The sequence below is a fragment of the Astatotilapia calliptera genome, chromosome 5 (assembly GCF_900246225.1).
Source record: "Astatotilapia calliptera chromosome 5, fAstCal1.2, whole genome shotgun sequence".
In the NCBI taxonomy this organism is placed as follows: Eukaryota; Metazoa; Chordata; class Actinopteri; order Cichliformes; family Cichlidae; genus Astatotilapia; species Astatotilapia calliptera.
The window spans coordinates 21,825,522-21,848,876 of NC_039306.1; the positions used below are offsets into that span (position 1 = coordinate 21,825,522).

A 23,355-nucleotide genomic window follows, 5' to 3' on the forward strand; every position below is an offset into this window, starting at 1 on the left:
AATCAGTTTCACCCCGGTTCTTTTATTCGTCGAGGCATCCAGAGACGGCACCGGAACTCAGTAGTTATTTCACAAAACCTTTGTTCATCTTTATTCATCTTCATTTAAGCATGCACTTCTAGAAGGGAAGACGAGGCCGGTGTGTCCCTCTGCAAAATCTTCACCCCTTTGTTAGTTACAGCCAACTTTATAGAGGCGTCCCCATCATAAAACCCCCCCACAGTGTGCTGCAAACTCTGTGTCTGTGTCTATGTGAGTGCTCGTGTGTGACTGTGTACGCATGTGTGAGTGCACATGAGTGAGTGTGCGTGTGGATGTGTGTACGTGACAGTTAAAACACTGTGGGTGTAGGTGACTCCCTAGAGGTCATAAAACCCATCTCCCTTCCAGACCACAGTTATCCAGTTACAAATGTTGAAACCTTTCACAGTTCAACTGGGGGAGGGGTCTCCTACAATTTACTCCTAAATTCAGTCAGGCCTTTATTACATTGAGGGCAGTGTCAGTGTCTCTAAAATAATTCTACATTCTATGTTAACACATTTCTAAACTCTAAAATAAGCTAAACATTCCTACACACGGCATTAATGTGACAAACTAAAATACCAGAACGTTTCTGGTCCTACACTTTAAATGTCTCAGTCAACAAAACGTAACCTGTAGCACTTAATTTTGTTTTAACCATGAAAAATTTCTTGTTTCTTACATCCCACAGGGCAGCATTATTTACCCATTATTTACCCATCAGGATCAAAAACATACGTAGCTGTTCGCACTTTGAAAACTTTTATCCTGGCAGCAGTGTAAGGTGAGCGATTCTCTACAAAATACCACTAGATGTCACCAAATTGAAACTCTAGGAGACACATCGCCGCTTTCAGGAGTTTTAAATAAAGCTGCCAGGTCAGAAAAGAGATCACAAGTCCCCAAAATTTATAATTTCTCTTCATATCTTTGTTTTTCCTATGATGTTGTACCTGCCAGTGTAGCGAGTCAGTCACATGACTGAAAACTATTAAGAGAACTAGCTCTCTTATTGTGTGTATACAAAATGAAGTGAAATAGTTTGATAAAGATGTTAACAGACTTAAACCTTAATCTTTAAAGTTTTATCATTTTCACAGTCAGAGCTGGGGGGTCACGTTCATGCAAACTGTAAGTGTTAGATCACATCAAGCTCAAAAAAGAATTCATCCCTCTCAAAATAAAACAAACTGAGGTGTCACAGCAGCATACATGCAACATACAACAAAGCAATATATGAGTTATTAATCTTTAACATTAACTAATAATGTTGTTGGTTAAACAGAAGCATCAACTGAGTCTTGATTTCAGTATAGGTGTGGAAAGTTTAGGTGATGCTGACTGGAAACCACAGATATCATGGTTGATAACCGACTATTAGCTCTCTAATCAGTTAGTTTCTAATTCATTTAGTAAAAGTTGTCTGTCTTTACATTTACATTACTATGTGAAAAAGAACATTTAGGCCTGTGTTACATTCTATGGGACTCTTTTGCTCTGTTTGCACATTTCAGAAACAATAAAAATATTGAACCCGCTGGTTTATTTTAACTCTTTTCACCATACTAATATATAATACATATACATGCTAATATGTATAATGCATAAACAATTAAGCATGGACAATATGTAGTTAATAGTAGGACTAGCTGGGGACGGTGGCCCCAAAATCTGCCCAAGGCTCCGCAAAACCTTGGGCTGGCTGCCCTCCAGTACTCTAGGTGGCGCAGAAGTGCAAGAAAATCACTTAAACACTTTTGTCCCTGGACGGCTTCCTTCCACAGCGTGGACGTCAATGACATTCTGAGCTTTCATAAGATTGCTCACTTCTGCTGGATGCGAAGATGTCCTTAACCTTTTTGTTCAGAACATTAACAAGAGATGTCGCAAAGGTAAGGGCATGATTGACGTTTAACTTTAAACTCGTGTTGTTTGTCTCGCTGAGTTAGCGGGACATCTTCAGTGACTTAACTTTGCTAATTCATTCGCATTTCGTGCATTTCATAGCCACTTGATATCACAGCAGAAGCAAAATTTACTATAAATTTGTATTTACTGTGACCAATGGCATAGAATGGGTCCTCAAATACATAAATGTGGCTGCTTTGTTGAAGTTGTGGTGTGTGCTCCTCTGTGTCTCTAAGGTCAGTGTTGGCCAGCATGTGCAGTCTTTACACACGGGATGTCAGCTGCTGGCAGCAGAGAAAGCCCTCCTCATGAAACTGCGGAAAAGCACCGGCTACACTTTTGTTAACTGTAAGAAAGCCCTGGAGAAGTTTGATAATGACGTAGCACAGGTGAGGGCCTCTCGTAATCTGTCAGGTGCTGTTCGGCGTTATGTCTTTGACACTAATGAGCTGTGGGACTGTTTTCAATGTAATTTGGCAAATGTTCAGGCAGAGACATGGCTGCATGAGCAGGCCCAGAAGGAGGGCTGGAGCAAAGCAAACAAGCTCGAAGGTCGCAAAGCCAAAGAGGGCCTGATCGGCGTGTTTGTGGGGGACAAAGCTGCGGTAATGGTTGAGGTAAGCCCACTGGTGCGGGGATTCATTAGCCATCTCCTCCTAGTTCTTCTCCTTTTTTCTTTTTCTCAACAACTTGGTCTTTTGTCTCTCTGTTTGTTTGTTTGTTTGTTTGTTTGTTTGTTTGTTTGTTTGTTTGTTTGTTTGTTTTTGATGCAGGTGAACTGTGAGACAGACTTTGTGGCACGCAATGAGAAGTTCCAGCAGCTGGTTAAGGATGTGACATTTGCCACCTTGGCCCACTTCAGAAATAAAACTCAAAGTCAGTCAGGATATGTAAAGGTAAGGATGCATGCTGAGGCCTGGGAGTAGAAATAAATGTTTATTTTATTTTAATTTCATAAATGTTAATGGAAACAGATCATTATTGTGTCACAACTTCACCTACCTCTAAGGTGCATGGAAGTCTAAACTAAAACATGATTTAGCATGTGGCCTTCAGACAAAACATAATAGAGTAGGTATGAACCAGAAAGAATGCACAGCAGTACATCAGCAACAAGGTACATCAACATGCACACCAACCAATGGGGCACCTACAGGGACGAGCATCGCAATTGGTCCTGCAGCTTCAGGCAAACATGAGCTGTGTACAGCCATGACCAAACACTGCTAGTTGTTCATTTAAATTGAATCTGGTGTTTTGAACATCCTGTTATGCCACACCAGTACTTGAACTCTTAAAACTGATTTGTGCAGCAACTTTTTGATACACCAGAGTTTTTAATGTGTCAGTGCTGACAGAGTAACACTTATGACGCGTGCCAGATGAGAATATATTGCAGCTTCCTTCAAGAATGCTTCTGGGAACCTGGGAAACGATGATGATGTTACCCATCTCCTTTATTAGATAGTTCTGTTTCCTCTTGACCAGGTCAACCTGAAGCTGCATAACCATATGTCCCTCCAAAGGTGAAATGAAACGCACAGATTACAGAAATTATGGCAGTGCATGCTTTAACAGTGTTATCAGTCGTTCATTGGGTTTGGTAGGTTAAAAGTGCATTACTACTTCAGTGTTTTGGTTTTTTGTTGTTCTTTTTGTTTTTTACTACTTCAGTGTTGCATACTTTTTCTGTGGTCCAACCTTAAATCTTCAATCTAATCAAAATATGAGCTAAAATGTTGTATTTTCTTTAAGAACAATTGTATTTAACAAAAAAAAGAAAAGAAAATCAACCTCACAGGCCTTTGGCTATACATTTTTTATGCTACCCAGTTATATGCAAAGTATTAGGCTAATGGATGACCCACCTGCCACTGGGACACCAACTTCAATACAAGAGCAGTAAATTTAAGTCAGAGTAATGAGTAGTATTGTAAAGTAACCACATCCCATTACCAGTTTAAATTCCCTTTTTGTATAAATACATTTTATATAAATAGGTAACTGTACATACTTGGGAGTAATTTCAAACTGAATTTGTGTCTGAATTTGTGTGGCCCACCTGCAGAACCTTCATAGCCCACCAGGGGGCTCCCGCCAACACTTTGGGAATCACTGCTCTAGTCACTTAGACACTCCTGAAGAAACGCAAAACTACACATTAGCCTTGTGTAGCAGTCCTTACACTAACAAACTGGCTTTTCTTTCCAGAGTGTCCTGTCAAGCGATGACTTAAGCAAACTCAGCGTGGGTGAAGGAACTTCACTAGCTGATCAGGTGGCTCTCACTATAGGTCAGTACTTTGCCTAAGGGACACTGCTCATTGTAAAGCACTTTTCACACATGGGACATATAACACTGCAGTCTGTTAAAATTATGGTTTTCTGTTATTCAGGCATTTCACTTTTATGCTCACAGCTTAATAGAAATATAAGATGGAGAGAAATGTGGTGCACACTTAAAGTAAACTGCTCAGAAAAATATGTTAAACACATCAGATCTCAATGGGGGGGGGAGAGAGATCATGTTGGATATCTATGTATCTATAAGGATGCCAAATTCTTTGATGGAAAGGAAAATTAGCAGCCTGCAGAGGACTGAATTTAAAGATGCCCTTGAAATCAAAGTGAAAACATTATGTGGCAGGCTAGTCTGTCTTACAAAGATTTTATTGCAGCAACTCAAAATGGTACTCACTAGTTTGAATGGCTCCCATGTGCTTGTATTGCATGCCTGATAACGTGGGGACATGCTCCTAATTAGGAGTCCTGGGGGATCTCCTCCCAGATCTGGACCACAGCATCACTGAGCACCTGGACAGTCTGAGGTGCAGACTGGTGAGGTTGGATGGACCGAAACATAATGTCCCAGATGTGTTCTATCGAATTTAGATCAGGCGAGTGTGGGGGACGGTCAACTGTATCAAATCTTTCATCCTTCAGGAACTGTCTGCTAACTCTCGCAACATGGCACCGGCCATTTACATGTGCTAGGATGAACCCAGGATCCACTGCTCCAGTGTGGGGTCTGACAATGGGTCCAAGGATTTCAAGGATAGCTAATGGGAGTCAGGGTGGCATTCCTTAGCCATCACTGACCCACCACCAAACCAATCATGCTGAACAATGTTGCAGCCAGCATAACGTTCTCCATGGCTTCAACAGACCCTTTTGCATCCATCACACAAGTCTGTGCTCAGGGGGAACCGTTTCTAATCTTTGAAAAGTACAAGGTGCCAGTGGTGGACCTGCCAATTCTGGTATTGTTTGGCTAATGACAGTTGAGCTCCACAGTACTGGGCAGTGAGCATAGAGCCAGCTAGGGAACGTTGGGTTCTCAGGCCACCCTCATGAAGTCTGTCTCTGATTGCTCAGACACATTAACATTTACACCAGTGGCCCGCTGGAGGTCGTTTTGTAGCTCTGGCAGTGCTCAAGTTCCTTCTTGCACAAAGGAGTGGAGACCGGTCCTGCTGATGGGTTAAAGAACCTTCTGCGGCCCTAGCCAACTCTCCTAGAGTAACTGCTTGTCTCCTGGAATCTCCTCCATGCTCTTGAGGCTGTGCTGCCACGTGGCGGTCCTTCTGGCAATGACACATACGAGTGTACCATCATAGAGGAGCTAAACTACCTGTGTAACCTCTTAGGGTCCAGATATTGCCTCATATGACCATGTTAATTTAATGAACACCAATCAGCTGAAACCGATTAACAACCCCCTCTGCTACTTGACTGACCGGATCAATAATATACTCTGATTAAAAAGTGTAACTTTTTTTGAGCAGTGTATGAAATATTGTAACAATACATTCAGACTTTGGCTGTTAAACTGATGCAGTAGGCTGGATGTTATTAGGCAGTTAAAGTTTTACAGAAAAGTTGCTAGGCTAGGTTGTTCATTCAAGTGTAAAGCTGACATGTTTAGATGCTGTCAGATTGTCAGGAAGGAGTGCATGCTGTTTGGTTTGAAACAAAATGTAAATAGAAATATAATCGGAACAAAATTTGAAATTGTCAAGTTTTTGAATTGTTGCTTAATAGCATGAAAATGAACAGTCTGTTGCAGCAGGCTTTGGTTTTATATCGGTGCCTCTTGCTCCTCAGGTCGCCTTGGTGAGAACATGTCTTTGAAGCGGGCAGTGACGGTGGGCATCCCTGCTGAGTGGAAAATTGGTTCATATGTACACGGCGGCATCAGCACCCAGACAGAGGTAGCCATGGGCCGTTATGGAGCCCTGGTCGTATTTCAGGGTGGAAAGGAAGGAGAGCAGGAAATGCTAGGTCGTAAACTGGGACAGCATATAGTGGGAGAGTCGCCTTTGTCTCTGGGTAATATGGATGACCTGCCCTGTGGCGAAAGTGAGACACGCCTGCTGCCTCAGACCTTCCTGGCAGACCCCAGCAGGACTGTGGCACAGTTCCTCAGAGGTCAGCAGGCTCGAGTGCTAGACTTTGTCCGATTTCAATGCGGCGAGACGACTGAAGACGCAGAATGAAGAGAGGGAAATTGTACATCCAGCTGAATTTGACATGTCTTCGTTTCATGTGTGAATATAATTCAGGTTTTTGTGTACTCTGTAAGACTGAGGCATCACAGTCACACAGCATCATGAATTTGAAAGAGTGTGTGCCCGCAAACACTGGTACCTGATGAAATGACCAATCCAACATTAAAATCTTTTTCCTGAAAAACCTGTCTTAGTATTTCATTTTATACACTATTCTGCATTTTAACACATAAATATACTTTTTTTTTTTTTTTTTTTTAAATGAAAAGGTTTAGTGGTAATTATTTTCTTTCTTTATATATGACGAACCTCTTGCTTTGTAACCTAACTGAACTTACCATCCATCCATCTTCCGCTTATCTGGGGCCAGGTCGCGGGGGCAGCAGCCTAAGCAGAGAAGCCCAGACCTCTCTCTCTCCCCAGCCACCTCCTCCAGCTTGTCCTGGGGAACACCATGGCATTCCTAGACCAGCCAAGAGAGATTATCTCCAGCATGTCCTGGGTCTGCCCCAGGGCCTCCTCCTGATGGGACATGCCTGGAACACCTTACCCAGCAGCCATCCTTGTGAGATGCTCGAACCACCTCAAATGGCTCCTTTCAATGTGCAGGAGCAGTAGCTCTACTCTGAGCCCCTCCCGGATGGCTGAACTTGCTCTAAGGGAGAGGCCAGCCACCCTTCAGAGAAAGCTCATTTTCACCGCTTGTATCTGTGATCCCGTTCCTGACAAATTGCCCAACCTGTTATGCATCCTCATTGCAAAGAACAACATTTTTAGCAAAACCACTTTAAACCTTATCACTAAATTAGGTTAATTTATATAGTACCAAATCAAAACAACATTCATCTCAAGGTGCTTTATACTGCAAGTTAAAGCCAGTACAGTATTGTGGAGAAAACCCTAACAAACAACCCCCTTACGAGCAAGCACGTGAAGACGGTGGGAAGGAAGAACTCACTTTTGACAGGAATAAACACCTCAAGCAGAACCAGGCTGAGGGAGGGCAGCCAACTGCGACTGGTTGGGGATTGAGAGAAGAGAGAGTATCAGATGATGGGGCCAAACAGACTGAAGAAAATAAAATAAAAAAATTTATGATATGCTTCAGTGAAGAAGTGCTCTGTGCACACAGTATATCAAATGCCTCATCAAAAACAAGCCTAGATCACCCTATAAATCATGTCAAAGTCATTTTATTGTGGTCCACATGCAGCCCACAATGATCTTAAGTGGGTTGCACCAGTAAAACTACATGATGAATTTGCAAAACTGGGGGGAAAAGCTCTGGCAGTTCAAAATATAAAGTTTTTATTAATTTACAGAAACGTTTACAGAGGTTCCTGTTAATAGAAAAAGCTATACATTCGTTAAGTGCTGTTGCTTCAATAAAAATAGAACTGAGGAATTTCACCCATTTGATAACCTATTGTCAGGGTAAGCAGATGCAATGTAGGCACAAAGCTGTCAAGCTGCCTGATTATTGGCTCTTCACTGAGCCCGGGATTAAAAAGTAGGCGGTGTTAGGTTAAGTCTAAAGGACAGCGTCATCTGTCACAGGTTTATACCATTAATGTGTGGCGATAGCAGGACTCAACGATGGGAATTCCCCGTTAAAAATATTCGATATTACAGCGTTCATGCAGTAGCTGTGCTTTACATTTGTGTGTTAATGTGTCGCATCTTATTTTTTCAGAAAACCGGAAGGGGGTGTGTAGCGCGCGTGCAGGTTATGGCTCTGCAGCACCGTGCTGCACCACAAACGAGCTGCAACCCTGCAACTATGCGAGAAATGCAGCTGTTAAATGGAGGCATGTGATTGGCTGTTGCTGCCAAAGCAACGGTGACATCACCGGGGATGTACCACGCAGGAGCCGTTTGAGTCCTCGGAGCTCAGAGGAGGTCCAGCAGCTTGAGCCATCTGTCATCTAAACCCTCTAAAAAAAAAAAAAACATGGTAAGTCAAAGATTCCCGCAGAAAATTTTATGGAAATATCGGCATTTTGCTGTATTTATGGAAAATGATTTTACCATCTCATAATCCAGCCCAGGTAACGCTAAATGCGAATCTGCTAGCCTGCTTCACTCACTCGAGCCTTTAGCTCCGAGCCGTTTCTTGCCTGTAATTGATGGCATTGCGGGATTAAGTCATCTGTAAATCTCACTGAAGTCTCTGTCGTTTTGTCTCATCTAACTGTTTCTCCTCTCTCTCTCTGAACTGTGCCTCAACCAGTCCGACCTAACGGAGGACCAGATCATGGGTGAGTCTCATTATGAAAAGGTGTTAAAGGGGTTTATTATCCATAACATTCATCGGGTTAATGTAACCAGTACATATTTAGAAAAAAAAGAAGAAAGCTCTGACTTCTGGCCCTGTACTTGAGTAGGATCGCTGCAGGTAAATGAGAACTGCAATGTGAAAGTGAGCTAAATTTAACTCACCTCACTGAATGGCATTCACTGTGGGAAACCTGAAGGCGCCTCACGACTCAAACTGGACAAGCGTTTAACTCTGAGTTCATCACTAGTGCTAACCTGCAAAACAGGACTTGGGTGAAACATGTTGATTTGTTTGCATGCTTGAGCTTTTTAAATGTGTGATATGCTAGCAGACACAATAACGACTCACATTTTTGTGGTGTAGGTGTGTCAAACGGCACTGAAACACAGTTTACATTGTTTGCTATGGTACGTTTGCTTTGTAGTGTTTTTTTTTTTTTTGTTTTTTTGTTTTGTTTTTTAACAGAACAGAAATACTTTTCATGCTTTTGTAATTTTGTGCTGCACACTGACCACTGACTTGGTTTATGTGAAGCGTGTCAGTTTTTGATTCCAGTGGAAAAAACTACATTGTGTATTTTATAGTAATGAAATGCTGTGTATTATTTTTACTGTAAGAGCACCATTGATTGCGAACAAGTATTTACAGCCGTGAGAATTTTATTGGCCCACTTGCTAACCTCTTGCTTTTTTGAAATGAAATGCACAGAAGCTGCTAGCGTTTACTGTCAAAACAACGTATGAAAAATCACGTTTTCCTTCCTACATACAGGGTATCAATAAAGCTTTAGTGCACACGTCATTACCTGTGTCATGAAGGCCTGTCTGTAATTTTTGGGAACCTAACATGCTCTGCCGCTGAACTGGAGTTCTGCATTTGCTTTCCTTCTCACTAGAGTTTAAAGAGGCCTTCCTTTTGTTTGACCGGACGGGCGAGGGGAAGATCACCTACAGCCAGTGTGGCGATGTTATCAGAGCTCTGGGACAGAACCCAGTCAATGCTGAAGTACTCAAAGTCCTGGGAAACCCCAAGCTGGAAGGCTAGTGTCTGATTCACTACTCACAACAAAAGCAGATGACTATCACCGCAGCATTAGTTTGTTTTGGTTAAGAGTGTGGTCAGGTGTACAATTACAAGGTCTCGTTATAACCGCCGCAAAGTAGTACAGGTGATAAGTCACTGCTTAGTGGCTTACTTTGTCAGTGTAACTTGTAAGAGTCACACCTGAACTAAAACACATGTCTGACTAAATTTACTGCTGTGTGCAAACTGAGTTTTGATCATAATAACAATGTGCACAAAACATTATTTATCTGATGCTACTGTTGGCTGTTCCCTTGCCCAAAGGGTCACCACAGCAGGTCCAAAGAAAGTGGCAGCAGAAAAAACATAGCTCTGAATGCAGATGAACAGGTTATTTGTGTCAGCCTTAAATATCATCTCCCACATCCATGTGACTGAACTCTGAATCATCACCATGAATGGGCAAGAAACAAAAGCCTCACAGAAAAACATCACAAAATTCTACTAAATTCAACCCAAAAACTCACATTATCTCAAACGTATTCACTTATTCACCTTCACCATTGAAGGCTCACTGTTGTTTGTCCCCCTGCAGAGATGAACACCAAGATGCTGGATTTTGAGCAGTTCCTGCCCATGTATCAGGCCATTGCTAAGAACAAGGACCAGTGCTCCTTTGATGACATTGTTGAAGGCCTGCGCGTCTTTGACAAGGAGGGAAATGGCACAGTGATGGGAGCTGAGCTGCGTCATGTCCTCACCACATTAGGTAAGACCTGCAGAATACATGAAGTATTAGTCACGATCTATAAATCACAGTTGGCCTGCGTTCAAGTAGTTATCTGTGTAAAGGCTGTGCTTTCTGCTTCTTTAAATGTCTATTTCTTAATTCTGTGCTTCAGTGCTAATATGTTCTTCTTTATCTTCTAGGTGAAAAGATGACAGAAGAAGAGGTGGAGACTCTTTTAGCGGGACATGAAGACGCCAATGGCTGCATTAACTACGAAGGTAGATCATTGTGCATAAAAACCTTCTTAACAACAAATAAGAATCTCCAAAAGTTTATTCTGTTCATCTGGCCGTAGCGTTTTCAGTGGGAGAAACGTTTCGTCACTCATCCAAGTGACTTAATCAGTGACAAATAACAAATAAGAACCAGTTTATATGAGGAAAAATAACACTACTGCCATTGATTTTTACCCCTGAGCTGTAAAAGGCTGATGGGGTATTGTCATTACCCCGCTGGGCAGGCAGGCGGCATGGACCAGTGGCAGAACTAGGGTGACACATCCCTCTTCAGTGAAGTATGTGAAAATCCCCTATGCATAAATGGAGTCAACAAAATGTCCACAAAAACACAATTATGGGGGGGCAGCTTTTAAGGACATAAAAGTTTCCCCCCTTGCGTGGACACCCAAGTTTGTGAATTCGGTAACGTAATAATAAGGCGACATAGAATTTTGAAATTATACCATAGGTTCATCAATTAAAAATCTTAGATGAAATCAAATCTCAAAGTCAAGTTCAAGTTTCAGTAGCTTTTGTAAATTTCTCACACGTAGCACAGGAGATCGTTTTACAGAGTGTTTGGTTTAGATGTGCTGTGGTGCCAGCTACACATATTTACCTGCTTTATTGTCACATAATCTTAGTGGGACTTTGCGCAGCCTTGTGTCGGGCTAAAAACTGTGTGATATTCATTTCATCAGAGTTGGACATTTGAGTTCTCAGTTGCAGCTTTGTTGGGTATTGCCTAAAATAGATTTCAGGCTGCATTGGATGAATGTAGGGCCGCTGTACACAGTGTTTTTCTGTCTACGGAGGCCCTGAGTCAAACACACTGCAACACTGAAATGCCAGCAGGCAGAATTGGGAAGAGGGGATGCACAAGTGAGAAGCTAGAAGTAAACGGCTAATGGTGTTATATGAATCATAAAAGACATTGCATATTCTGCATATTGTTAATGTCTCCCCAGACACAGTTCTGTCTTGTTTTGTGCACTTTTGCAGTGTTTTTCTGTTTGCTGGTGTTTTCTTAAGTTGCAGTGTTTGACCTCTGAGCCACCGTAGCTGTGCGACTGCCTCATGCTCACTGACTCCTGTCTCATCGCTTTTGTCCATCATATAATATCTGGTTGAACAGAGGGTAGTGAATTAACTTTTTTTTTTTTTTTTTTAATTTTTGTTTTAATGAATTGTGATGTTAGTCTGTAGATATTGAGCACTGATGGTGTTCTCTGACCTTTAACCTTTCTCTCCTGCGGTGCTCCTCAGCCCCACCTAAATGTGGCCTGCATGTAGCATCCTTGCACACCTTAAGGCTGCTCCCATGTTTAACGCTAACGATTTTGAGAGGGGGGGAAAGGATTTCAGGGTGAACCAAGTGTAAACATGAGCTAAAATGCGGCAAGCAGACACGAATTGTTTATTTAAATTTGTCTGCAGAACTCAAACATTTCTACCACACTTTTTTTTCCTTCCCTAGCTGTTTGCCTTTTTTCATAAATCTAATTATTCTAAATAAATTCAGGCTTTTGATCCTATTTGCTGATATGGCTGTTTAGGAAATGGCTTATACCCGACTTTATGTCTGTACTCTGAAATGCTGATTTTTCTCCATCACTCTCCACACAGAGCTCGTCCGGATGGTGCTGAGCGGTTGAGAACTTCCGAGGACCACTTCTGGATTATTTTCTCTGTTGTCTTGCCCTTCTATCCATGTCATCCCTTCCCCAATAAGTCTGTTTTGTTTCTGTGACATTTTTGTGCCTTTTCTGTCAAATGTGAAGAGACACTTTCACCTCAATTTCCAAACATTCACCTGCAGGCACAATCAGTAGTATTATCCCCCCGGATTGTTTAACTTTTGTCATCTTTATCTGTCTTGTCAGTTTTCTTGTGAATGGAAATAATAATGGGATTTCTGAAAGTTTGAAATAAAAATGCTGTTTTACAAAGTGTCATCAGGCCTGTGAGTCTGGTTAAAGTCGCATTACAAACATGATGAAAAATATTTCACAATCATTTAAGTGGATATCAGATGATTTGTGTGTCGTGTCCTGAACTATATGAATTAGTGATGTTAGGTTTACACATTGAGCAAAAATAAAAATCAGTTGGAGATAATTGTCTGATTAGCTAATTAGATACATCCAAATAAAGAGCATCAGCCAGGCGATGCCTCCTCGAGGTCCACCAGGATATACTGTGCAGTCGTTCATCATCAGATACTTTAAGTTAGTAAGTCAACAAACCACTCTGAACAATGTCTCCTCTTCACATCTTTATTTTTTCCCAAACATTTTGTAATTAAAACCAGTTTTGACATTTTTTTTAATACAAACTGCCAGAATAACTGTCAGCACTAATGTGATGATTTACAGAGGAAACTTTTCTACTGTATAATAATCAATGGAACTGCTGCTACCTTCGGCATAGTGAAAAACATATAGAAACTGAACGGACACTTATTTCATATCACAAAATCCACACAATGTAATAATAACACAGATAAAAGAAGTCCATTTATGCTCACAACTGTGGTGAGGACTGCAATACTGGCTTGACGGACATCGACTGTAAAGTTTCACCATCTGACTGGATTATATTTCATGATACTGACATGATGTGCAGAACAACACGTGTTTCTTCTCGTAAGTTCTTCAAACAACAGATGGCACTGGAAAAAATTGTAAAAAAACAAAAAATAAAACTGAACGGTAACATGGTTTACAGATCCTAATGGCATGCGTTCACATACACACATGCTCACAGTCACATCTCAGACAGATCCGGCAGTCCTGTCCAAATCACACACAACTATGGAGAGGGTAAATATCAGTTACAAAGGTAATATACAGTTACAATGTTGACATATCAAAGAAAGAAGATGGCAAAAAAGAGTAAAAAATATATAAATGTATAGGATACAAAGTGAGGATATTGTTGCAGATATTAAGGACACGATTCTCCATTGTCAGCTGTTTAAGGTGCTCCCTTGTGTTTTTACAGCGTCAGCATTTCTTACATCTTTAAAGCGAAATGCACCAAGCTGCTTAAAAACATCCTCCTCACTCACCAAGAAACCACAATGAAACTCACTGAATAAATGTATGATAAACATGATTAGAAAAAACATTTTGGCTTAGCAGTTTACACAAAGTCCAAATCCAAATAAACGCGTGCGTGGTCGCTAACGGTATTAATCCCAGACTTTCTTTTCAAACAGAATTACATTCCTCACAAAAACCACAGCCTGGATGCTTCAAGTTCATTTGCACTTGCAAAACACAAAGCGCCACGGTCACGTTTTTCTCTAAGTGCTGTTGAAATGTGGGAGGGAGTAACCTCCTATAACAAAAAGAGGCCTTTTCAAGACCTCAGGTTGTCATTACTTTCAAATAGTTCCCATATTATTATTAGAGTAACAAGAGAGGTGTTTGTAACAGAAAATCCAGTTTACAGTACACTTTTCCCAAACTGCATCCACTCTGCGTTAAATTTCAGTGTGGCATCTTTTGATTAGAATCGTCTTCATTCCTTTCAGACTTTATACGGGTTTTAGAAACATGACACAATTGAAAACAGAGAAAAAAAAATCATTTTCCCAATTAGCTTTCCAAAACTGTATTTAAGACAAGAAAGAGATCATATAAGTGCTCAAGTTCAATTTCATGGTTGCTTCAAGTCTTTCAATGCGACCTACAGAAACATATTAAAAGTGCTTTTGTCTTACATATATTTTAATTAGTACCTACAGTACGAGAGGGGAGGGGGACGCTAGAGAGCGTAGGAAGTACGAGACTTCACTAGCTGTGACAAACTGTTGCAGGAAAATAAATGCAACAATTTCCAAAACACTGAAAACATGAGATGAGTCTTTTCTCTTCTTCTCACTGAGTGCCAGCATGTTGATAAGACCATCTAAGCTTACCAGATCTCCTGGTGTCAAGCTTAAAATTCCAAAGTGAGACGCAGTCGAACACGCAGGATGAAAATCTATTTTCTTCATTAGTCGGTTCAATTTGAAAAAGGACTTCTTTTCTAACAGAGAGTCAAAGGCGGATTGATATTGGCGTTTCTTTTTCTTTCTCAAATCAATTGTCCTCTTGAAAACACACAAGCAAACAAAAAAAGAAATAGAAAATGTAAAATGAGTTCTCTTCCTTCGGTTGATGACTTCTTCATTTTAGATAATACAGGCAGGATTCAAAGTGGTCAGAGTCATTCAGATTCTCAGGAAATTTGCTTTTTCTCACTGTGGAGGAGGGACCGGAGCTGAGGGGTGGAGCGTCTCTCCGGGGAGAGGGGCGGTGGGCTCTGTGAGGGGGCAAACAGGAGAAAAATGTTACGTACAATTTGTAACATAGTATCATTAATTTATTAAATTTAGTCATTTATATTCACAAAATGTGAATTATGCATAATATATTATAATCTATGATATAATCATGATATATTATAATAGTAGACTAGAGTCGTAGTCCAAACAATACTATAACACTGATGTGTACTTGTGAAATAAAAGAATGATTGATCTTCTCCGTGTCAACCTTAGATTCTTCAATTCAGAAATAACTCAAGACTGTGTTGTTTGAAAGCTAGGTTTCAGAACATTATAAGCCGTCCCAAGTCATGGTGGCATGAAATGTTTGGTATTGTTTGATCATTTGCATCATGCCAACAGTATCTCACAATCAAGACAGTGAGAAGTCCTGTTTTAATGAGTGAACTCCGTTTCAGCTTTTTGGTCTTAGTTAATAACTTGTTGACAAAGATAAGATAAACTGTGCAGCTTTTAACTGTCGTTACTGCACCACTGCACAATTTCATGTATTTCACACACATTCATATTATTGAGTTTGCTTCAAGAATAAACATGTCTGTGAACATGTCCACAACTAATGAATGTAATAATTATAAATAAATATTACAACTACGGTGTACGAGGAACTGACAGCAAACGTAAATGTATTAACTACTATTAAAGCTGCTACCTCACCATGGAGTACAGATGTAGTGTTGGAGCTGGAGTGAGCAGCTGGGGTCTGACCCGGGGGACAAGGTGGCGAGGTGTGAGCGCTTGGTGGTGGCTGGGACTCGGGAGCTGGGGCTGAAGCGGCTGGTGGTGCTGGGCTGGGGGCTGGCTGTGGCGCTGGTGTGCTGGGAGCTTGCTGATTTGCGGTCAGGGCTTGAGGTGCCGGGGCCGCGGTGGCCTGAGTGGAGTGAGGGCCCCCTGCCTGGCTATGTTGCTGGTGCTGAATCTGCTGGAAGTGCTGCTGGCGAGCCCTCATCTCAGCGTATTTCAGCTGCTCCATGTGGAAGGACTGACGGTCAGCCAGCAGTTGCTGCCGCTGGTACTCCAACTGCTCACAGAGACAGACAGACATGTCTATGATTTAGGAAAACAGCATACTATACGCACTGCATTGAATGTAACTTAAGAATTTTCTTATTTTAATGCTACATATCCTTAAATTCCCCACTCACAGCCTCCCGCTCTCTGTCCATGATGGTTTCCAGCTCCTCAAAGTGCCGCAGTTTAATCTCAAGCTTCTTCATTTGAGTTTCCACCAGCAGAGCCACCAGAGATTTGATCTTCCTCTCTTCCACTGCAGCCAAATGCTGTGAGGAGAAAGAAGAAGAAGATTAGAGAAAATAAAAACAAAAAAAGCTGAAGATTGAAGATACGACAAGTATCACCTTGACTCAATGAATTTTACCTTGGCCTTGACAGCAGCAGCTGCTAGAGCGGAGGCAGCAGCAGTGGCCAGGTTCCCCTCTCCCACATCACGCTCCACCTTAGCTTTCCTTTCTCCTTCACTCTCCCCTTCCCTCTGTCCCTCCTCTGTTCCCTCTTTTCCATCCTTCTCCTTCTCCCCATCACCTATGAGAAACAAAAGTTTAATGTTTTTCACTGTTGACCAAAACCTTTATGTCTGCAACGTCTTATGAAGACAAAACCCTTTTGTACCCATCTCAGACTCTGTTTTGTCTGCCTCCCTCTCTCCTTCAGGTTCTCTTCCTCTTTCTTCTTCCTTCTTCCCATTCTCTGCCTGCTTTTCCTCTTCCTCATTCGCTCCATCTTTAGTCTCCTGTGTGGCAAAGTAAACAGCACAATATGATCCACAGAACTTTTACAGCAGATATATATATATATATATATATGTTTATAAAATGGCATTCTATTATGTTACAGTGAATTCTCATCATACCTTGGCCTCTCGTTTCTCCTCATTAGACTGGTTGTCACTCTTGCTTTCATCACTGCTTTCATCTGTAGAGAAGGCAAGCCACATCCTTTCAATGCGCTTTTTCTGACTACTCAACTTTTACAATCATTATTTTTAATTTTCTTTGTAGTGCAGCGTTCCAAAATTTATGCTGTGTGCATTTATCCTACCAGGCCTCTCTCCCTCCTCCAGGCCGGTCCCTGCGATGCCACTGCCTTCCAGGCCATACAGAGGGTCCTGTCTGCCACTGACCCTCGCTGCTTCCTCCACCCGCCGCACATGAGCCTCCACAAGCGCAGCTGGAACCTCCTCCTTCATACGCGAAAACTCCTCTGAGCAGGGAGCGATAAATCACAATTAATGATGTGAAGCAAAAACAAGGACACTGATGGATTAGTCACCTCTAGTAGATTGAAAATGAACAAAATCGTTGCCTGAACAAAAGTGGTCTTATGAATGGCATGTACAGACATTTGGAGCTTCAATGATACAGGATTTGGTCAAGTGTTGGAAAGGTGTTGTTTAACATTTAATGGTCTCACTGTAGAAAATTAAAATGTATTTTGCTGTCTTCATTTTTATCCTATTGGATTATTTACTGGTTGATGTTTTCAGTGCCCTGTTGCTTCCTCTTTTTCCCATTCAGGCACTTACTATTAGCTCAAACTGTAACAACACAAAGAGACCATTTTTGTTTTCTACAGAGTTGGGTAATTTCAAATGGAGTTACTTCTCACCCAGAGCAGACTTGGCTGCGGCCGAGGCCACACGTGGGTCGACTACAGAGGCGAGGAAGGCCACGGTGCTCATGACAGGGTTTCCTGCTTGGCTGAAAGGTACCGGCTGGTAGGCAAGTGGGCCCAGGGAAGAAGAGCTGTCCTCCAAGTACGGGTCTTCAATGGGCAACCGCAGGAAGTGCAGGATACACTCATCCTGCGTACGGCTGCCCACGTGTTCGGACACTTTGTTCCAGTCGTCCTTATACATTTCCAAACCCTGAGGGAAGTAAAACCTACATTTAGCTCCATCTTTCCATGATGACATTTCCCAGTGTGGTATTACAGTGGCTGCTTTTACACTCTCTGATCATGTTTAAAACACTGAGCGTACCTCAAGTAGTAGTAGTGTTTCTTGCTCTGTCCACTCCCTCATGGAGCTGGCTGCACTCTTGCTCTGCACACAAAACATCACCATCACTTTGTTAACACAATTAAACCACCGATATTATGGTGAGTAAACAGAAACTATTCATTCTGTTATCCACCCTCCTGGACTTGTACCTTTGCAGAGCTTGTCTTCTTGCTGTACATGTCGGTCCGCAGCCCAAAGTTTTGCAGATCTGCTGGCTTGTCCTTCACTTTGTCAGGGAATGACATCATCTGCTGGGTGGCAGGGGTCTACAGGGTCAAAAAGGAACATATGTAAAACAACGTTGAAGATGTGTGCGCACGTGTCCATGCGTGTGTGTATACAAACCTGAGATGTCTTGGGCTGCAGGGGCACCAGGCTGGATGGAGTGTCTGCCAGGACGTGGAAGTGCGAGGTGGGAGGAGGACCCATGGGTGTGGGCCGGCTCTCAGAGTCCACCTGGTAGTTGATCAACCCCCACTGCTCCAGAAAGGCGTGGACTCTGTGGGGGGAGAAAATGTCTGGCGTATTTGTCGCAGGCAGTAAGTGATTTTGCAAACACTGGTTAGAAACACCTATCCTCCCCTTACCTCATGATTGCACACACATCTCCTGCCAGATTCCTACGGCAGGCAGTGGAGGTCAGGTACTCCTGAGGATTCAGTCTGTAGGTGTCAATCATGAAGTTCCTGTATGCTAGATAACTGAAACAAAGAGGCTTTTAAATATCTGACAGATAAACAAATTTAAATGATTGAGCACTGTGTTGTGCACTGATCAAACACTTACATCTCAGGCGTTTTGGATTTGTTCTTCCCATTGAAAAACTCTGGCAGGGCTCGGCGCTCAATGGCATGAACACTGGAAGAAAACCAGATGCAAGTATGCAACACAAATTTCCCTCACTCATGGACCCTTAAAACGTTCTAATACTACGTCGTGTGGCGCTGCTTTTCATTTCAACGAGTTCACTTTTCTTTTCCTCATTCTGTTCTCACATGGGAAAAAAGCATTTTTATTCTTACCTGTTATAGTCAAACCAGGCTGCGTAGCTCGGAATGATGATGTGATGGGTTTGCTCAGTCACATTGTCCTCGTGGAGGTCTGAGCCTTTCACTGGCTCGCCCTTCACACTCGGGGAGCCTTCCTCCTCTTCCTGTTGTTCATACAAACATACAGTTGGGCTCACCAACACAGAATTACAGCCATGATTTTGTCATATGTACTATTAATTGTTAAAGTACCTTTCCTGTTGTTTCCATGGACTCGTCTTCTTGCTCATCTGTTAAATCACACAAAAGAGACGCGTGCGTGAAAGGGTCAATAGATTAATCAGCGCTTTATTACTGGAAATTATTGATGAATAACAGCCGAACACAACAAGCCTTTGCCATTTTTGGTGAAGCATTTATTAAACTGGTTGGCGGTGGTTAAATATGATTGTGTAGGTGAAGCTCACCCAAATCTGTCCCTCCTTTAACTGGGGTGGAATCAGAGTCCTTCTTGGTGTTATCTGCAGGGAGACAGAATTGGCTTGATTATTATTTTAAAAGAGGACCCATTAATATCTATATATATCTCTATATATGTCAATGTATATATATATATATATATGATGTGTTTTCAAAATATATGTAGACTTGTATACTTGTCTTTGCTGGGTTTCCCTCTTCAGATGCTGGAACAGGTGAAGCTTCATCCAAATCCTTGGACAGGTCCTCCTGTTCCTCCTCCCTCTGACCCCGTTTAGACTTGGTGTACGGGGTCGTTGGTCTGTTGACACGCACACAAAGGGAACATATGTGTATTGCATTATTTTTCATAACCCTCTGTTTTTTTTCTCCAACAGGGAGTCGAAGAACATCATCATGCATCAGGACATGACTCTTAACAAACCCTTTTTTGGTGTTCTTCTTCTTGCTCTCCTGAGGTGGTGGGGTTGGGGAGGGTGATGGCGAGCGCTTCCTCTTCTTGGCGCTGCCAGGTTTCTTGTCCCTCCGCTCGTCTGGTGTGGTCACCTCATCTGTCAGGGTCTTGGCGGAGATCCTCTTCCTCTTAGGACAGCCCTCTCCAACCTCATAGTCCTCCTCGTTCATCCACTCGTTATACTGGTCCAGATCTAAAATCCACTTTGCATGGACCTGTAAATAAATAATAAATAAATGATAAATAAATAAACCAATTATTATCTGCCCAGAAGTGAAATATTTTCAGCAATCGTGTCAACCACCAGGATGGTAGAGGAGGAGGTGAAAGGAGGAAGACCTAAACTGAGTTATAATAAAGTTGTAATAAAGTTATAATAAAAGTTATAATAAAAGACTGAAACTCATGATATTAACCTCTGTTATTAAAGACTTCATTTTGCAGAAAAAAACAAGGACAAATTAAAATTCAAGCTGAAATCAAAAAGGTTTCCAAAAACATACAGATGTATCTGTAACATTTAAGTGCTGCACAGTGGACAAATAAAAAAAAAGATCCTTGAATTTAAATACTGCAAGTATCATGTAGCATTAATAAAGCGGTCAAATACTTGATTAAACTCAGGGAGTATTAGAAAATCTGCTGTTTAAATTCATACAGACTGACACAGACAGAAAAAAAGCAACAACAAATACCTTCCTGGGCTTTTCTGGGGAGGGAGGATCTTCTACCGCAGCCTCAATTTCACTGGCTGCGATCCAGGTATCGTAACTAAACAGTGAAGGGAATGAGGTTAAAGCTCGCATTAGGTGGGAAAAGCACAAGTTTCGCCATGTAACACCACAGCAGGAGGGGTAATGTCAGCTTAACCTTCTAAAAACAAAAGATGTATTGAGAAAACAAGACAAGTAGATAAAAGTGAGCTGCACAATGCTCAGAACAAACCTGTCAGGAAAATATCCCCAGTGAAGCAGCACTTGCTTGTCTCTCTTCATCACAGGACGAACCCACTCCTCTGGACCAAGAAGATCGGACGATGTTAGCGCAAATCTGACTCGTGCAGTAAAACTTGTAACAATGCCTACCGAGACAAAACCTCACCTTCCTCCAGACTGGCAGGAATAGGCACAACAACGTGGGAGCTGGAGGCCTTGTCTTCGGTTACTGAGCCCTGCAACACAAGAAAACATGAGTAGAACCATTTGAATGTAAATTAAATCTGTCTGTAGTAAATGATCTGCCTGAAAGGCTCCTTTTAAAACACACCTGATGTCTTTTGATGATGTCTTTCAGTTTCCCCAGCAGCTTTGGCTCTATGTCAGGACTCAGGTAGATGACGGGCCTAGTCAGACAGTTGTTCTGGAAGAATTGGAGCAGATACATAACTTACACGACTACATTTGCGAGCACTGATTCAAATAATCAAGAAGAATCACAAAAAATACAATAATCTAAACTCAGTTCTGCCCAATATTAGTTTTGCTATAAGCTTATTGGTGCAGTCTTCCATAACAGTCCCAGTTTCTCATGTGCCCTCTTTGGAATATTAATTGCCCAGTACTTGATTAAAAGTAGAAATCACCATGCCACAGCAGATGAAGAAATCTAGATGATCTTGGAAAACCGCAGGACTGATTAAGTAGGATTTCTGTGGATGTCTTTCAGTACATCTATGTGTAATGATTAGGCAGCTTGATTCCCAGACTCTTTTGAAATTTAGTGTAACCAAAGGACACGGTGTTCACTTTGCTATCATTTAAATTTAATGCCTGCAGTAGGAAAAACCATCAAAAATTTACTCCTGTTAGATAAATTCATCAAAATATGGCCTGAAATTTTCTACTGTCCATTGACAACCATAAAAGCACTGCTGCAAAACTCACCTGCACTAAGGACTTCTCAATCGTCATGAACATCTCCACATTTCGGTCCATCCTCGACGGATTCTGGAAGTCAAACCTGCGCCTACCAGGAGTTTAGACTGGAGTTACACACGAAACGGCAACATAGCCAATATCCAACTGAGCACCGTAACTTAACAGCCACTAGCCCAGACGTCTAAACTCAGCTAGAAAGAAAGTCTTACCATCCTTGGTCACTTTTGAACTTGTAGGCTGCAGCCAGGATGTGGCAGAGAGCCCCTCCTGACTTAAAGTCCAAGAAGCATTTCATCTGCAGGGATACAACTCAACACATTCAGAATAACAGCAGTTTAAATTAGGTATCTATTTTTGAATGTAACAGATATACAGATGTTTAAGACACGTACCGGCAGCTTGGTGAGCGGAGGGTTACTGACATGTCGACCGAACACCTCCTCCTGGAACTGGAGCAGCTGGACCACCAGGCTGGACAGAGATTTGTTGGTGGGGGGCTCGGCCTGGATGTACTGTGCGCAAACACATGAAAATAAACTCAACTGTGCTGCTGGATGCCTTTATCAGATATCTCAAAGGAAGGAAATTTCCGTGAAAACTGCGACACGGATTGGTAAATGGGGAGGGGATGGAGTCACAAATATCGCTAACCTTTCATTTTTATCACTGTTTACTAAAAGTGTTGTTTTTTTTTATTCGATTATTGTGTTTAAACACCAGCGCAGCGCTCAGTGTTATTCAACACCGGACATTGCTTCAGTCAGCGCGGCGCGCCACAGAGCCAACATCTGGATCCGAGCTGCCTCACCGTTAGCCTATTAGCTTACTAGCTAGCTAGCGGGCTGGCCGGCTAAAGTCACCCTTCAACAAAAATCCATCCTCTGAGGTCAGACTGTGTGCTTGTTTTAGATCGGTTTAACTACAACAGTGCTCAGAGAAGCTGCCGTTAGTGGCTGCATCTGATGCAGCTGTTGGCTCAGCATCCTTTTGTATCCCGGCTCGAGTGAATCAAACAGCTGGACGCTCAGCAGCACCCTCCCTCCTCTCTTTGTCACTGCCTCTGCCCAATAGGTAAGTGGCCATATTTCAACGTGAAAAATGGAAGGTCTCTCTGTAGGATAGCAAAACATGCGGTCGGTACCTTTTTGTAATTCTTTCCCAGCCAGACACGGACATTATCAAACTGAGAAACGGTATCAGACGCTTCGAAATATTTTACATTCGGGCCGCCGTCTTTCTTCCGCACCGCCATCTTTGCCTGCAGACAACTAGTCGAAGTTGCCTGCCGCCCAGCGACCACAGCGCGAAACTGCAGCTCCCGGACAGCACAGAGACTGTAGTGACAACCAAAGTACAACAGGGGGCGCAGCGGTGTAGATAATGTTTTTTGTCCTTCAACAATACTATTATAAAAATGTTTATGCTACCCTCTCAGAACACACAGACAGACAG

At 42.2% G+C, this 23,355-nt stretch overlaps 3 protein-coding genes across 5 annotated transcripts; 2 read left to right on the plus strand and 1 right to left on the minus strand.

The window, feature by feature from the left end:
- The first annotated feature begins 1,748 nt into the window (after positions 1-1,748).
- On the plus strand, positions 1,749-6,623 carry tsfm (Ts translation elongation factor, mitochondrial). The gene is made up of 6 exons (XM_026168072.1): positions 1,749-1,916; positions 2,169-2,321; positions 2,421-2,549; positions 2,706-2,828; positions 4,144-4,225; positions 6,036-6,623. Exons 1-6 carry the CDS (start codon positions 1,869-1,871, stop codon positions 6,425-6,427), a joined length of 927 nt encoding a protein of 308 aa, XP_026023857.1. The 5' UTR covers positions 1,749-1,868; the 3' UTR covers positions 6,428-6,623.
- A 1,389-nt stretch (positions 6,624-8,012) lies between these two features.
- Positions 8,013-12,703, plus strand: myl6 (myosin, light chain 6, alkali, smooth muscle and non-muscle). The gene is made up of 6 exons (XM_026168073.1): positions 8,013-8,393; positions 8,670-8,697; positions 9,613-9,756; positions 10,336-10,509; positions 10,671-10,748; positions 12,375-12,703. Exons 1-6 carry the CDS (start codon positions 8,391-8,393, stop codon positions 12,401-12,403), a joined length of 456 nt encoding a protein of 151 aa, XP_026023858.1. The 5' UTR covers positions 8,013-8,390; the 3' UTR covers positions 12,404-12,703.
- A 75-nt stretch (positions 12,704-12,778) lies between these two features.
- On the minus strand, positions 12,779-23,220 carry smarcc2 (SWI/SNF related BAF chromatin remodeling complex subunit C2). Of its 3 annotated transcripts, none has more exons than XM_026168069.1 (26): positions 23,045-23,220; positions 22,296-22,415; positions 22,113-22,198; positions 21,910-21,985; positions 21,293-21,385; positions 21,128-21,197; positions 20,972-21,041; positions 20,722-20,797; positions 19,997-20,241; positions 19,749-19,873; positions 19,560-19,613; positions 19,345-19,382; positions 19,126-19,256; positions 18,890-18,961; positions 18,691-18,804; positions 18,449-18,602; positions 18,253-18,369; positions 18,083-18,145; positions 17,710-17,968; positions 17,143-17,304; positions 16,955-17,016; positions 16,714-16,834; positions 16,463-16,626; positions 16,230-16,364; positions 15,737-16,105; positions 12,779-15,059 (listed from the first exon to the last, which is right to left on the minus strand). In XM_026168069.1, the coding sequence occupies exons 1-26, from the start codon at positions 23,153-23,155 to the stop codon at positions 14,976-14,978; spliced, it is 3,171 nt and encodes a 1,056-aa protein (XP_026023854.1). In that variant the 5' UTR covers positions 23,156-23,220; the 3' UTR covers positions 12,779-14,975. The 3 variants fall into 3 exon arrangements, with proteins under 3 accessions (XP_026023854.1, XP_026023853.1, XP_026023856.1); XM_026168068.1 differs by having other exon boundaries at positions 21,910-21,991; XM_026168071.1 differs by having other exon boundaries at positions 15,742-16,105; positions 21,910-21,991; positions 23,045-23,219.
- Positions 23,221-23,355: the final 135 nt, after the last annotated feature.

Coding starts and splice junctions, on each gene's coding strand:
- tsfm (XM_026168072.1), top strand. CDS start 1,869: ATGTCCTTAACCTTTTTGTTCAGAACATTAACAAGAGATGTCGCAAAG. Junction 2,550..2,705: donor AAGCTGCGGTAATGGTTGAG/GTAAGCCCACTG, acceptor TTTTTGATGCAG/GTGAACTGTGAGACAGACTT. Junction 2,829..4,143: donor GTCAGTCAGGATATGTAAAG/GTAAGGATGCAT, acceptor TTTTCTTTCCAG/AGTGTCCTGTCAAGCGATGA.
- myl6 (XM_026168073.1), top strand. Junction 8,698..9,612: donor AACGGAGGACCAGATCATGG/GTGAGTCTCATT, acceptor CCTTCTCACTAG/AGTTTAAAGAGGCCTTCCTT. Junction 10,510..10,670: donor TCATGTCCTCACCACATTAG/GTAAGACCTGCA, acceptor TTTATCTTCTAG/GTGAAAAGATGACAGAAGAA.
- smarcc2 (XM_026168068.1), bottom strand. CDS start 23,155: ATGGCGGTGCGGAAGAAAGACGGCGGCCCGAATGTAAAATATTTCGAA. Junction 18,146..18,252: donor AGAAGACAAGCTCTGCAAAG/GTACAAGTCCAG, acceptor TTTTGTGTGCAG/AGCAAGAGTGCAGCCAGCTC. Junction 16,365..16,462: donor CTGCTGCTGTCAAGGCCAAG/GTAAAATTCATT, acceptor TTCTCCTCACAG/CATTTGGCTGCAGTGGAAGA.